The 12,459-nt window shown below is 35.9% G+C and overlaps 1 protein-coding gene across 2 annotated transcripts in view; it reads left to right on the top strand.

The window, feature by feature from the left end:
- FAT1 (FAT atypical cadherin 1) overlaps positions 1-12,459 on the top strand; it is an 88,378-nt gene that overhangs the window by 42,402 nt on the left and 33,517 nt on the right. The window contains exons 3-7 of one of the 2 annotated variants that reach the window (XM_054382835.1): positions 1,939-2,000; positions 5,485-5,814; positions 6,301-6,511; positions 8,569-8,637; positions 10,667-10,806. In XM_054382835.1, coding sequence (XP_054238810.1) covers positions 1,939-2,000; positions 5,485-5,814; positions 6,301-6,511; positions 8,569-8,637; positions 10,667-10,806 — 812 coding nt within the window. The remainder of the gene's footprint in view (positions 1-1,938; positions 2,001-5,484; positions 5,815-6,300; positions 6,512-8,568; positions 8,638-10,666; positions 10,807-12,459) is intronic. The other variant, XM_054382834.1, reaches the window with a different exon arrangement.

Raw genomic sequence — 12,459 nt, forward strand, 5'->3', positions numbered from 1 at the left:
TGTGGCTTGACCAGCCTTAGCCAGGATATTAGCAAAAAGCTTTATTTAGAATATGTGACAATAAATATTTTCAGTTGTCATTGTTCACAGCTCTGTAATCTCTATGGGAGTACATTACCTCAAGGAGGTTAATAGAGTGGTCGTTCTTTTTATTTGTTTGGTTTTTACTTTCGTTCCCATTTTCTTTATAATTAAGGGCAATTACTTCATAATATCAAAAGATCTATCCTAACAATAATATACATATCTTCTATATGTTGTAAAAATGCAAAGCAGGAGAAGATGATAGATCTTTGTCTAGAATACTAGACATATAATGGATTTGATACAATGGAAAGCCAAAGTGCTGTAAAAACACAGATCTGAATGTAATTGAAACAGGCATTATTTCCACTATTCATTTTTTGAAGAAGAGTTATTTGAACATTTGACAGCTGTAATACTCTGTTTTGTTCATATTCTTCAGTACAGGCTATTTTGTTAGTATACACAAACTACAATTGTATTTTGACAGGAGCATGAGGTACCTATGCACTGGCAGTATACAATTCCATTTCCACTGGCCTTTCTCTTTGAAGTAAAATTGAAATCCTTATTGCTCTTCTCACTTACACACTCTATTTTTTATGAACTGAGATGAAATCTAAGACTTTTTATTGTAGCAGATTAACCCTGATAAATAGATATTAATTTTGCTTATAAGAGGTCTTATTCATAAAAAGCTTATACTATAGTAAAAAAAAATACATATGTGAAGTATGTGGCCTGTGTTTTGATTGGTATTTTGTCCTTAATTAGGCAATTGCATCCCTGTTTTTCAGTTTGACAATTAAGGATCAGGATGGCAGTGCTTTCCTGTGACAGTAAAAAACTGGGTAAAAGGACTCAGGACATCTGTATCTAGTACATGCTAGATTCCTGTTGCAGAGAGTATGGGAGGCTTTGGCCAGTGTCTTAAGTTGGACAAATCCAAATCCTGGTTTTTGCTTCAGGAAAAGCCAAGCTGGGTCTATTGAGATTTACTAGCACAGGCTCAGTGTCTTTTGAAAGCAGCCATGGTGTTTGTGGGTCAACCTGAAAACAGATAAATGGCTTTTGTGCAGCAAAGAAACCGAGTAATCTTGTGTCTGCATCCCTGGCATGGTTAACCCACAATATACCAAGCCATTCAACTATAATTGAGAATTGATTAAATTTACTTTTCATGAAACTCAATAGTTAAAATTTTGAATCTACTGTTAGGGAGAATTAATCCAAGATCCTTTTGTACTTTGATTTCACTGTCTTCTTGTCACCTCTTACTCTTTGATTTTCTTCATTTAAAGCCCAACTTGTTATGCCTTCCTAATCTTGCATCAAAGGTGTATCAAACTCTTGCAACAAAATCTAACATTATGCATCAAAAAGCTTGTGCTCTTTGCTATTGCCAGCAGCAACTGTTTGACTTCTTGTCATTGCCAAATCAAGCCAACACACAAACTGCTCTGGTTGCTATCACTATTGCATCTCTTCTGGCCATCCTTTTTCTGTGGTTATTAATAAAAATGCAAGCATATATTTCTCCTGATAATTATTCAAATAACATGCATAAACACTTTTGAATAAGGCATATGTACACCCTTTGAAAACTACTTCATGTGAAGGAATTATATACATCCCTTCTCAGAAGCAGGACATGTACAGATGTGTTGGGAGATTGAACTATGTCTGTCTTAAGGGCTACAACAGCTTAACCATCAGAATGCAAAGCTTGCATTCATGGCCCTTAAGGATTGGAAACCCCTCACCCCTCCCTTCAATGAAAGCTTAAGTTCTGCAAAAAAAGAGAAGAGACCTCCTGAGAAGAAACTGAATATATCAGTAACTACTGATCTAACCAAATTTCAATTCAGATTATTTTCTTGAACAGTCTGATTAATTATACTTTTATGTTTACAGGTCTAATTACAACCACATCTAGAAAACTAGATCGAGAGCAACAGGGAGAGCACATACTGGAGGTAAATAATTTCTTTAGTACTCTGAAAAAGAGTGACTATGTGTTCATTGCTCTTTTACAGAGAGTTAAGTTTTACCATACTTGATTACTATATGAAGAACTTAGAGCACTGGGTTTCATAGAGTACTGCATTTCAGAAGTAATTTGCTTCTATGTTCATTATTTTGCAATGCAGAAAACTACCTAGCTCGTAAAACCTGTGTTGGACTTTATTCTGAGAAAAGAGTTAAGATAGGCAACTTTTTGTTTTTATATCTGTAAACAAAAATTTTCTTTCAAGAAGTACAAAGGCAGGATTGTTGAAAGGAGTGAGATTTCTTTGTTTTTTCTAGTCTTCCTGTTTAAATATTGGAATAGCTATTTTAGCCTGCATTTACTGAATATAGATCTGTGAAAAAGAAGTGCAGAATCTCTTTTTAACATTGAGAATACAAGCAGTTGTGAGTAGACTTTTTTTTCTGCATACAGTATTTGTCAAATCACATAAATAGATGGGTTGCAGTATACATGTTATAGAGTTGGATTCCAAGAGCATGAAATTTGTGACATTATTCTATTATTTAGCTACATCATCTGGAATTTAAGTAATGGGTATTTTCATTCTCTCTCAAACAATATGGAAAAAAAACCCACATAGGTAACTAAGTCTTCCAGTTTCACAGTGTCATCTTGCATTGTGACAATGTTGTACGTTACCTGTGATGAAGACTTAATATTCACAGTGATATAATTTACATATGAAGATTTATCTGGAATCTTTATTGTGCCTCTGCTCCTGAACGATAGATAAAAGACTGCAACATGAGCAAAACTAAAGCTAGAGAAGCAAGTCTGGACTTGCTCTGAACTTGTGAAATCTGTAGAAAGCTTTTCTAATAGTAATGCAAGGACTGCACTAACTTGAAGGCTTGCAGAACTTCACTATATAGTCTTCCTGGGGCAGTCTTGGCCCTTTTCTATCTCTTTAGTGCATTACAGCCTGGATTAATGCAACTGTTGGACCAAATTTGTATCGTTATTTTAATTCCTCTATCAGCTTTGGAAAGAACTCTAAGTAGCAATAGAGTGGAATATCTTCTGTAGTGTGTTTCTAGTAGTAGTAACAGCGAAGTTAATTAAGTGGCAGATGTGATTTAGTACTAGACGTTTTTCTTCTAAATTGGAAAGTCATTATTATTCTCTTTATAAATTACCCCCTTAAATCTGCTTGTGTCAGTTTTCTAAAGTACTTCATGTCAGTTATATCTTATTTCTTGATCAGTGCTATGTATAAAGGTGCTAACATAGGTATCTTACGACTTTTGTGCATATCGTGTTGCCTTTTGTATTAGATTTATACAGTAAATAAAATGAGCTGTGAATCATTCTCTGATCCCAAAGTCACGTGGTACAGAATAGCTTTGATTGCTTTTATTTCATCCCTGGAACATGGTGGCCATATCCAAACTGTTCGTTGAGAATGATGTCTGATTAGTGTGAACTTTAAAGCTGCAGCTAGGTAGTGTGGTAGCGTGCTACTTGTCCTGGGCCAAAACTTATGCCAGAGATGACACTAGCAGTGTAATGTTACGGGCAGTTGCCTGCTAGCAGTCATGTCTGCTCATTTAACCTTAAGATACAACAGGATAACACACAAGATTCAGAAACTGGGGTTTTTTAGAAGGTTACAGTATCACACAATGGTACTTAAACCCTCCTCTTTCAGCATTTTCTATGAAGACAGAAGATCAAGTTGATGGCTCTTTAGTTTGGAATATCAGCTTTTGCCTGCTGGTATCATTTATCTTCTTCATTCTTCCTTCAATTTGAATCCCATTTTTAAATAAAAGTTTGCAAAGTATCCAAGGAAAAAACTATTCACTACAGAGCAATAGTGACAGACAGTACTGCCCAAAGTAGCAGTTTTCTCTTTTTTAATTTTTTGTGTTTACAAATTTTAAAATAGCTTTGGAAAAAATACAAAGATGCGCAGAACGGTGGGCAACGTTATGAGCCAAGTGCTGAGCATCTGGCTGACTAATTCAGCATTGAAATGTTGACCAGATGGGTTGGTGGGTTTATTCCTTGTTTTCTATTAAATTTGATCCTTGATTGCACTCCTGCTTACACAATAGTAATTAATATGCCACATTGGTTTTTTTTTTCCCAACATATAACTATTTTCTGAGTGCCAACTGGCGCTTTTTATGAAATTATTTTAGATTAGCTTCATGTTATTCTCTCATATCAGTATTTTGTTAGTAATGCCATCAAAACTGATACTATATTCAAATCGAACTAAATTTTCCTCGGATTTCCTTTTTTTTTTTTTTGTCTGCTTGGCATGGGGCAATGATAATTTTATTACCAGACAAGTTGTTCTGTACCCCTTAATATTTCCTGTTTTGGGATGTGTTTTGGGTTTTGTTGTTTTTTTGGTTTTTTTAACTGAAAGTTATGGGGTGATGTTTCAATAGAAGTACTAAAGGAAACAGATATTCATATATGTGGCAATCCTACCATCTGTTAGAGATGGACATGAGTATTTGAATTTCATGATGTATTTAATGTATTTTGTGGTTAATCATATCTTTTCATTTCCTTCATGTTTTCAAGTCATGCCATATTTCATTTTTATTTCCATATTTATTTATGAAAAAAGTAAAAAACATACTGATCGGAATGAAATCATAGAATGATTTGGATTGGATGGGACTTCAAAGATTTTCTAGTTTCAACTCCTGTGCCCATCCACACTTACAGGGATATTATTGTAAAGAAGGATGGGGAATAAAAAAAAAAAAAAGAAAACAAGAGGAATGAGACAAAGAAAATTAAGAGGACCCCATAGAAAGACTGAGAAACAGTGCAGCACTACATCATAAAATTGTCCCTAAAATGGGGGACACAAGGATTAAAACTAACAGCTAAAGCCAAACCAACAGCAAAGAGAAAGTAATGAAAAGAATATGAAAGACTGACAGAACAAAAGTGTCTTTACCAGTCATTATTCCTTATGTCTTTAATGCCAGTGTTTGGGAAAACATCCCCTTCAAAAAAGGAGCTTTAGCTAAACTGGCAGAAGTCAGGTAATACTGTTATCACTAAGGAATTAGTGTGTATTTAAATGCTTTATGTAATAGCAACTGGAGTCTCCTTTGAAAATGACTAGCATCTGTCTGAGCCTATTAGCTTGTCTATGGATGGTAGAGTGCAACCAGAAGATGATGGGCCTGATTCTTTAGCTCTCCGCTAACTGAGCTGTTGCAGGAAGCAGCAGCATCTGTTTTTTACTTTGCTGTAGATGCAACGAGGGATTAAATAAGGAAGAATAAAGGTATTCTTATGAATTGCATCTTCAGAGGTGTAAAATCAAAAAAATTGAAAAGCAAGCTGACAATTACAGTTGTCATAGGCGGTTGCAGGAAAATCTGCTTTTAAAAGAGTGTTGTTGGAAGGATTGTTTGGATTGAGTGCTAACCCTATCGTTTTTTTAATACAAACAGGTAACGGTAACAGACAATGGTATTCCTGCAAAATCAACAATTGCACGGGTGATCGTGAAGGTCTTAGATGACAATGACAATAAGCCTCAGTTCTTGCAGAAGTTCTACAAAATCCGGCTTCCAGAGCGCGGTAAGCCAGAACGAGAGAGAGCTGCTAGGAGAGAGCCAATCTATCGAGTTATTGCTGCAGATAAAGATGAAGGCCCCAATGCAGAGATCTCTTACAGCATTGAAGATGGTGATGAACATGGCAAATTCTTTATTGAACCAAAAACTGGAGTGGTTTCATCAAAGAAGTTTTCTGCAGCAAGGGACTACGATATCCTTTCAGTGAGTCGAAATCTTTTATATCACTAATACATGAAGTGTTCTTTTGTCACTGTTTTCATCCCTTCTCATTCAGTAGGTGGCAGATGAATGTAATATCTGAAAGAAGAAAGCTTCAACAAATCCAGAAGATGTTTTGTGGGGTGTTTTTTGTTTGTTTGTTTGTTTTTTAAGGATGATTTCAGATGTTTGAACCAAGAAACTGCTGTTGTTTTCCAGAACATGATGAGGGAACATGAGCAGTTAGCTCAGTTATCTTGACTGTCTTTCAGAAAGCAAGCAAAATAAAAGTGAATTTATGGTAACAGTCTGTGCTATTATCATTTGTTGCCCAGTTAATGAAGGGCAAGTGGCACTTTGAGAGACACTTAACCTTTCTGAATGTATCTCACACAAGCAAACACGCTTGGAGCTTACTGCTACTTTTCCCTTTATGTGACATAATGATTTATGTGGTCATGTGCCCTAAAAGATGTCTCTGTTTCACAGATTAAAGCTGTAGATAATGGCCGTCCACAAAAATCATCAACTACGCGACTTCACATTGAATGGATTCCAAAGCCTGTCCCACCCACAGAGCCCATTTATTTTGAGGAATCATTTTTTTCTTTCACGGTGATGGAAAGTGACCCAGTTGCTCACATGATTGGTGTAATAGCTGTTGAACCTCTTGGAACACCACTTTGGTTTGACATAACGGGTAAGGATGCCTTAAGGGCTTTTATTATTAGAAACAAATGCATGCAGTCTGAGATACTGGAGGGCTCATTACAGCTTGGTTTCTTAAGAGCTCTTCTAAATAGTAACAAGATTTTGGTGTTCTATAGATGTGTATTTTTTTCCCTTATTATAAATCAGAATTACATCTTTTTATCTATGCCACCATATATCAAAGATTAAAATTACATTGCAAAATATCTGCTATGGTAAAGGTTCAGAAATGAGTTCTGAATCTTGTGTCAGTGAAATTAAAGCTAACCAAATCAATCTCAAACTGTAGGATAGGGAAAGAAATAAAACGCCAGTTTTCTGCGAATCAGGTTAGTACACCCAAAGAGATGATGTTGTTCACATTGATTTCTTGTTCTTTGGGCTGCTTCTTAGTTTGCTGTCCCTTGATTCAGTACTAAGACAAAAGCTTGTAATATTCCTAACCGCAGCAAACTTCTTCCTGTACCTATTCTTACCTTAGCCTCTACCATTGAAAGAGGGATTCTGCTTACTAATATGACTGTGCAGTGGTGACAAAACAAGTAGTACTTTTTATATGTACTCAGTAGACTTATGAGCACTGGGAATACAGTATTCAGTGTGTAGCCAATACTAAAAACAGGTTATGTCATGAGTTACAGGATTTAGAGTCAAGAAGAATAGCACATCCTTATTTCAGGAGGAGGTACCTTGTAGTGAACTGTTTCTGGTCTTAAAATAGCCCTATCAGATTGGGATCTATCTGCCACACTCATAAGAGAGAGAAGGACCCTTTTAACCTGGTTACTACTGAAAATTTTATCTGTGATTATGATGTCGAGTTGTTGGGGAGAATATTTTTTGCATTGTTTCTTTAAAATGTTATTATTTTAAAAGTCTGGCTTGCTGTAGCCTGTATTCTAAGGGATGCTGAGAACAACAGTTAGATAAAGTTTGTGAAACTAATACATGCAGCAGGAATATATAAGTTCCACTTGAAGGTCTTCGCAAAAAACTTCCAAGCACATGAAAGCAGACACAATTCTTCCCTAAATACATGCTTCACATGTGATAGTATTGATGATCATGATAATACATTATTAATTATATAATTTTTTTAATGTTCTTCCTAATGTATTCTGGGGAGGAAAAAAAAGGAATTTGATTCCTGTCCAAAGTGATCAAAGTTTACTTTTAGACAAACCAAGTAGCTGGAGATGTGTACAGCTATGTAGAGAGAGCAGAGTTCATAAGGTCAGAGCTCTGCATTTAGAGATGTTTTGGAGCTGAGGCTACTCTTCTGCTGTTCTGCCAAATATAGACACATATAGACATGTGAGTAGAAAAGCAAAAAATGTAAAAATAGCTGAAGTAAGCAGGGAGGGGAAGGTTCCATGTGCTCCAATTCAAGCCAGGTTATCCAGTCAACAGCAAACAGAAATATCTGTTAAGGTTAAGAAAAGGATAGTGTCAGGAAAAGGTGAGCGGTTTATGGAGATGAAAGAGAGCAGATAGAAGAGGCCCCAGAGGTCTCATAAGTTTTACACAGAGTACAACAATGATGTTTCCTGGGGTCTTTTGTGAGCAAATATTAATTAGATTGGGGATGTACTTCTCTATTGTTTTTAGTTTGCTTCAGCTGCTATGCACTCTGAACACTGTGTGCAAATGAATAGAATTCTGATGGTTGTATTATTTTGATTTGCTCCTTCCAAGCATGCAGTACAATTTTTGGACATTTACAGAATTTTTATTGTATGCTTAACACAAAAAAAAGATTAACTTTTCCTGATACTTTTAGAAAGACATTTTCAGAAAACTCCAAGAGGAAAGAGGAGAACTTGTCCATGCGTTGTAAAATAAACCATTCTGTTTTGACTGTTTTCCTAGTAAAAGTTTTGGAAAATGTGATAAGTGATCATGTTGTGAAGTTAGCAGCTACTTTTACAGGTGGTCACTTTACTGCCCTCTTTTACTGTTTCTAATAGCATGAATTAATTTGATTGACAGCTTTCCTTTGTGTTCTGTGCTTGCTTTCCATGCTTTCTTTCTTTTTGGCTGAGCCAGGAGACAAGCTTGCTAGTGAAGTATTTTACATCTTTCAGATGGCTTGTGACCTGAACTGTACAGCAGAAGGTATCTGCTGAGATCACATAATTTATTACCAGATTATGAGATCTGAAATGAAAGCGTACATTTATAAAATATTTATTTAATTAACCCTTCGGAAATCAAAGTGCTCACAGTTGCATTTGTGACAGGTTCGTTTTTGTTTTGTTTTGTCATCATTACATATATACAGCATCAATTCAGAGCATCCAGTTTTGGCTTTGGCCAAAACTGTTGCTGTTACACTTTCAGTGTACCGGCTGCAGAAGTTTGGGTTGAGTTCTGCTTCAGTGGATTACTACAGATATTGCCACTACTAAAAAAATAGGCAATGTTCTTATGATTTTCTTGATAATGGGGAAGAAAAAAAAGAGAGGTTAGAGTTTACCCTTGTGTTAGAGAAACCAAATGAAACAGATTTGTACCTACTCACCCTACTCCTTAAAATGGAGATGACTTCATGGAGCCATCTGAGAAAATGGTGTTGCATGCCAACTAAAAGAAAGGTAGCTAGCCATAAAAGAAAAGCTGGAGACTCACCTTCTGAAGATGACACTCTGCACAAAGCCCATTTAAAAAATTTTGTGTACATTTGTTAAACAAATAAACCAACCAACCAAAAACAACAACAAAACCCCCCAAACAAACAAAAAAACCACCGTAAACACTGGTAAAAAGCATGAATGGATTAATCCATTCATATGATTCTGAAACTGCTGCTGGGCCAGTAAGAGGAGTTAATTTTCAGTGAAACTAGAAAAATTACATTATCCTTGTCGTTATCAAATACCTGAAATCCGGTGAAGCAGAATCCATCCCATCATCCCTGAACTGATATGTCTGTCATGCAATGGAACATTCTAAAGGTGAAGTCCTTTTCATATGTGAAGGGGGCCCCATTTCAGTATTCACTGTTCTTTTTTTTTATTCGGTATAAATTTGCAACTTTTTAAATTTCACCCTCTCACTTCAAGCCTTGGCTTTTCATGAAAGGCATTTTTACTGATTTCCAAAACAGCATGTCAAAACGCTTCTAAAGAGAAAAAAAAAAAAGGAAAGAAAAGGAGGCACTCAGATGATCTCTGAGTGCTATCTTTGTAAAATATAATTTGAAAAACACGTGCACATAATTAGGAGAAATTGGTTTGCTGTTTCACTGGCTTGACCAAAATAAAAATTGATTCTTCCATTTTACTCAGCTTATTGAGAGATCTAAAGCAATTGTAGTTAAATGGTAGTATTTATCATTGCTAACAATATTTGAACTTAATAGACCTTGTATTCTCATGACAATCTGCTCAAGGTGACATGAGGATGATCAATTAAATGTTTAAACAACTAAACATAACTATTGATCTAAACATTTATTTTACTATATTTCAAGGAGTAATTTGAAAGTTTTGCAAGGGAACTTAAGTGAAATTGCTTCAAAAATAGAGCTTGGCCATATTTAAACACTGGGCATTTAGCACTCAGATCAGTCTTGCTTATCTCAGTAGGAGTAAGACAGTGAATTCTTTAAATAACATTGAGATGAGAGTCATTTGGAGGTAGTTTTTCAATCTTTCCTATGCCATACATATCAGGAAATTTGTACTCTGATCCAAAAAACAAAAATTTGACTCTATGTCTGATTTGGGACTTAACATTTATTTTGATAGAAAGTGTGGGTTTTACTAATTAGCCTGACATTCTGCACAAAATAAACTTGCACATTTCACCTCTCAATTCTCAGTTTCCTGCTATTTGGAATCTTCAAAATCTGGTTTTAAAAATGTAGAGAAACTTGTTAAAAGTTAACCTGCTGACTTTCCATGAGCCAGACAAATCAGCTTTGTTCAAAATTAATCAGTTTTAAATATCTGTGAGTAACAGCATATCACATTACCAGGAAAAAAACTCCAAACCACAACAGTTTAAAATAAATGTGTGTATATCTATGTGTATATATTTCCACCTTCATTAAGCATCTGGAGACAGAACATGGTCATAAATGAAAACTTTGGAGCAGTGCTGTGTTTTATGAACTTCTCCCTTTCCCAATTTCCTGAACAAGGTGGCAACCATGACAGTCGATTTGATGTGGACAAGGGCACTGGAACTATCATTGTCGCTAGACCTCTTGATGCAGAACAGAAATCAAATTACAACTTGACAGTAGAGGCAACAGATGGAACCCGATCTATCAGTACTCAGGTAATGAATTCTAATGAAGCACTTACAGAAGAAAGAAATTGTAGCAGTGGGGTGGATTGAGTGTTGTGTTTTTTCCTTACTGTTTTTTTTCATCCTGGACAATGAATATGGTCATAGAGACTGTCTAAAATGGATTCTAATATTTGTAGAACTATGTTGCAGTGGTTTGAGTGGAAGGTTACTATGCTATGTTGTGTCTGAATCAGCAACTTTTAAGTTAGATCATGTTCCTACATTAGTAAATGAAAACAAACTAAGCCCTTCCATACATGATTTACAAGAAAGCATTAATACTACTTATCTGAACTACCATCCTTTATCCAGCTTCCCTGAATTCACCAAGTAATATAATTGCCTTGCTTTAAATTTAAGCGAGGACCACTGCAGGGTTGCTTGGTGTATCCATGTTGTTGTCCCCCAATATCTGTCAATGGCAAATTGTACAATGTCCAAGTATTGTTTTATGAAACTGAACTGCTTCTTCTGCACAGTATGCATACAGAAACAAAAGTTTAGATGATAACATCTCTGTGTATCTTCTTTCTAAGTTCTTTCGTTTCCCTTCAGTGGTGGTAGAGATTGCCAAACATTCTCCAAAGCAACAATCTCAGACAAACCAATTTTTTTTCCAGATTACCTCTTTACTAAGGCTTAATGTGGTGGCAATTCTTTGCATTTGATCTAATAAGTTCACTTCAAGGCAGAAGCATTTTGTGAAACTACTGGGAATAACTCATAGTAAAGTAGGTTATGATGTATAGCCCTCCAGTTTTTCCCATCTAGTTTCCTTCCCCAGCCCAGAACCTGGATGTATTTGGAAGTAAGGTTTAGTTGAGGTTGGTGTGATGAGAGCTATAAGCTTTGAGGTGCTCTGCTTTTCTTTCAAATAGAAAGGACATGATTTATTTACTGATTTATTTTTGACTGTTGGATTGGGACAGTTATATGTCTGTTACCTACCCCTGGCATTGACCGTGCCCCTCAGGATCTCAAAGAGCAGTAAGCGAGTTGCCGCTGTCATCTCTACATGGAAATCTAAGTTATAAATGCAATTTCTTCTTCAACTTCTGTGCAGTATGTATGTTTTTCTGTCATCTTTTCTAATGTCGTAAACATTGTTTTCCTCATTTTGGCCAGAGGGAAAAGTGTTTCTTGTCAATGTTTAATATTTATAATGGAATCTTTATTGACCTATGTGCATGTCTGGAGGCTTGATAGGTCAAATAGATTAATTAAAATCAATAGCAGAAGAATGAAAGGTTAGCAGTTCCCTTGAAGATCTCCCTTTTCCTTTAGCGGTGACCATTGTGAGTGATGTTCTAGACCATGAATCTCCAAACATGTCATGTCTCCAAGTCAGAACTTGCTGCTGTCATAGCTGTGGTGACATTGCTTCTGGTGCTGATAACCACTATAAAGCGTCACGAGAATCCTGTTGTAATTTAATTGCCTAGTTGTAATATTGAGGCAGACTTATTTCTACTAATTACAGAATTCTGAAGAGAAGGCATGAATTGGTTTGAAAATAATTAGAAGCACGAATCCAACTAAAAAAGAATTCATTTTGCCAGGAAATTCAGAAAGACAGCTACAGGCTTTCTGCGCGCACTTCCCGCACCCCCAAGAATGCAGTCAAAATTGCCACCCTGCAGA

The sequence above is a fragment of the Indicator indicator genome, chromosome 8 (assembly GCF_027791375.1).
Source record: "Indicator indicator isolate 239-I01 chromosome 8, UM_Iind_1.1, whole genome shotgun sequence".
Taxonomy (NCBI): Eukaryota; Metazoa; Chordata; class Aves; order Piciformes; family Indicatoridae; genus Indicator; species Indicator indicator.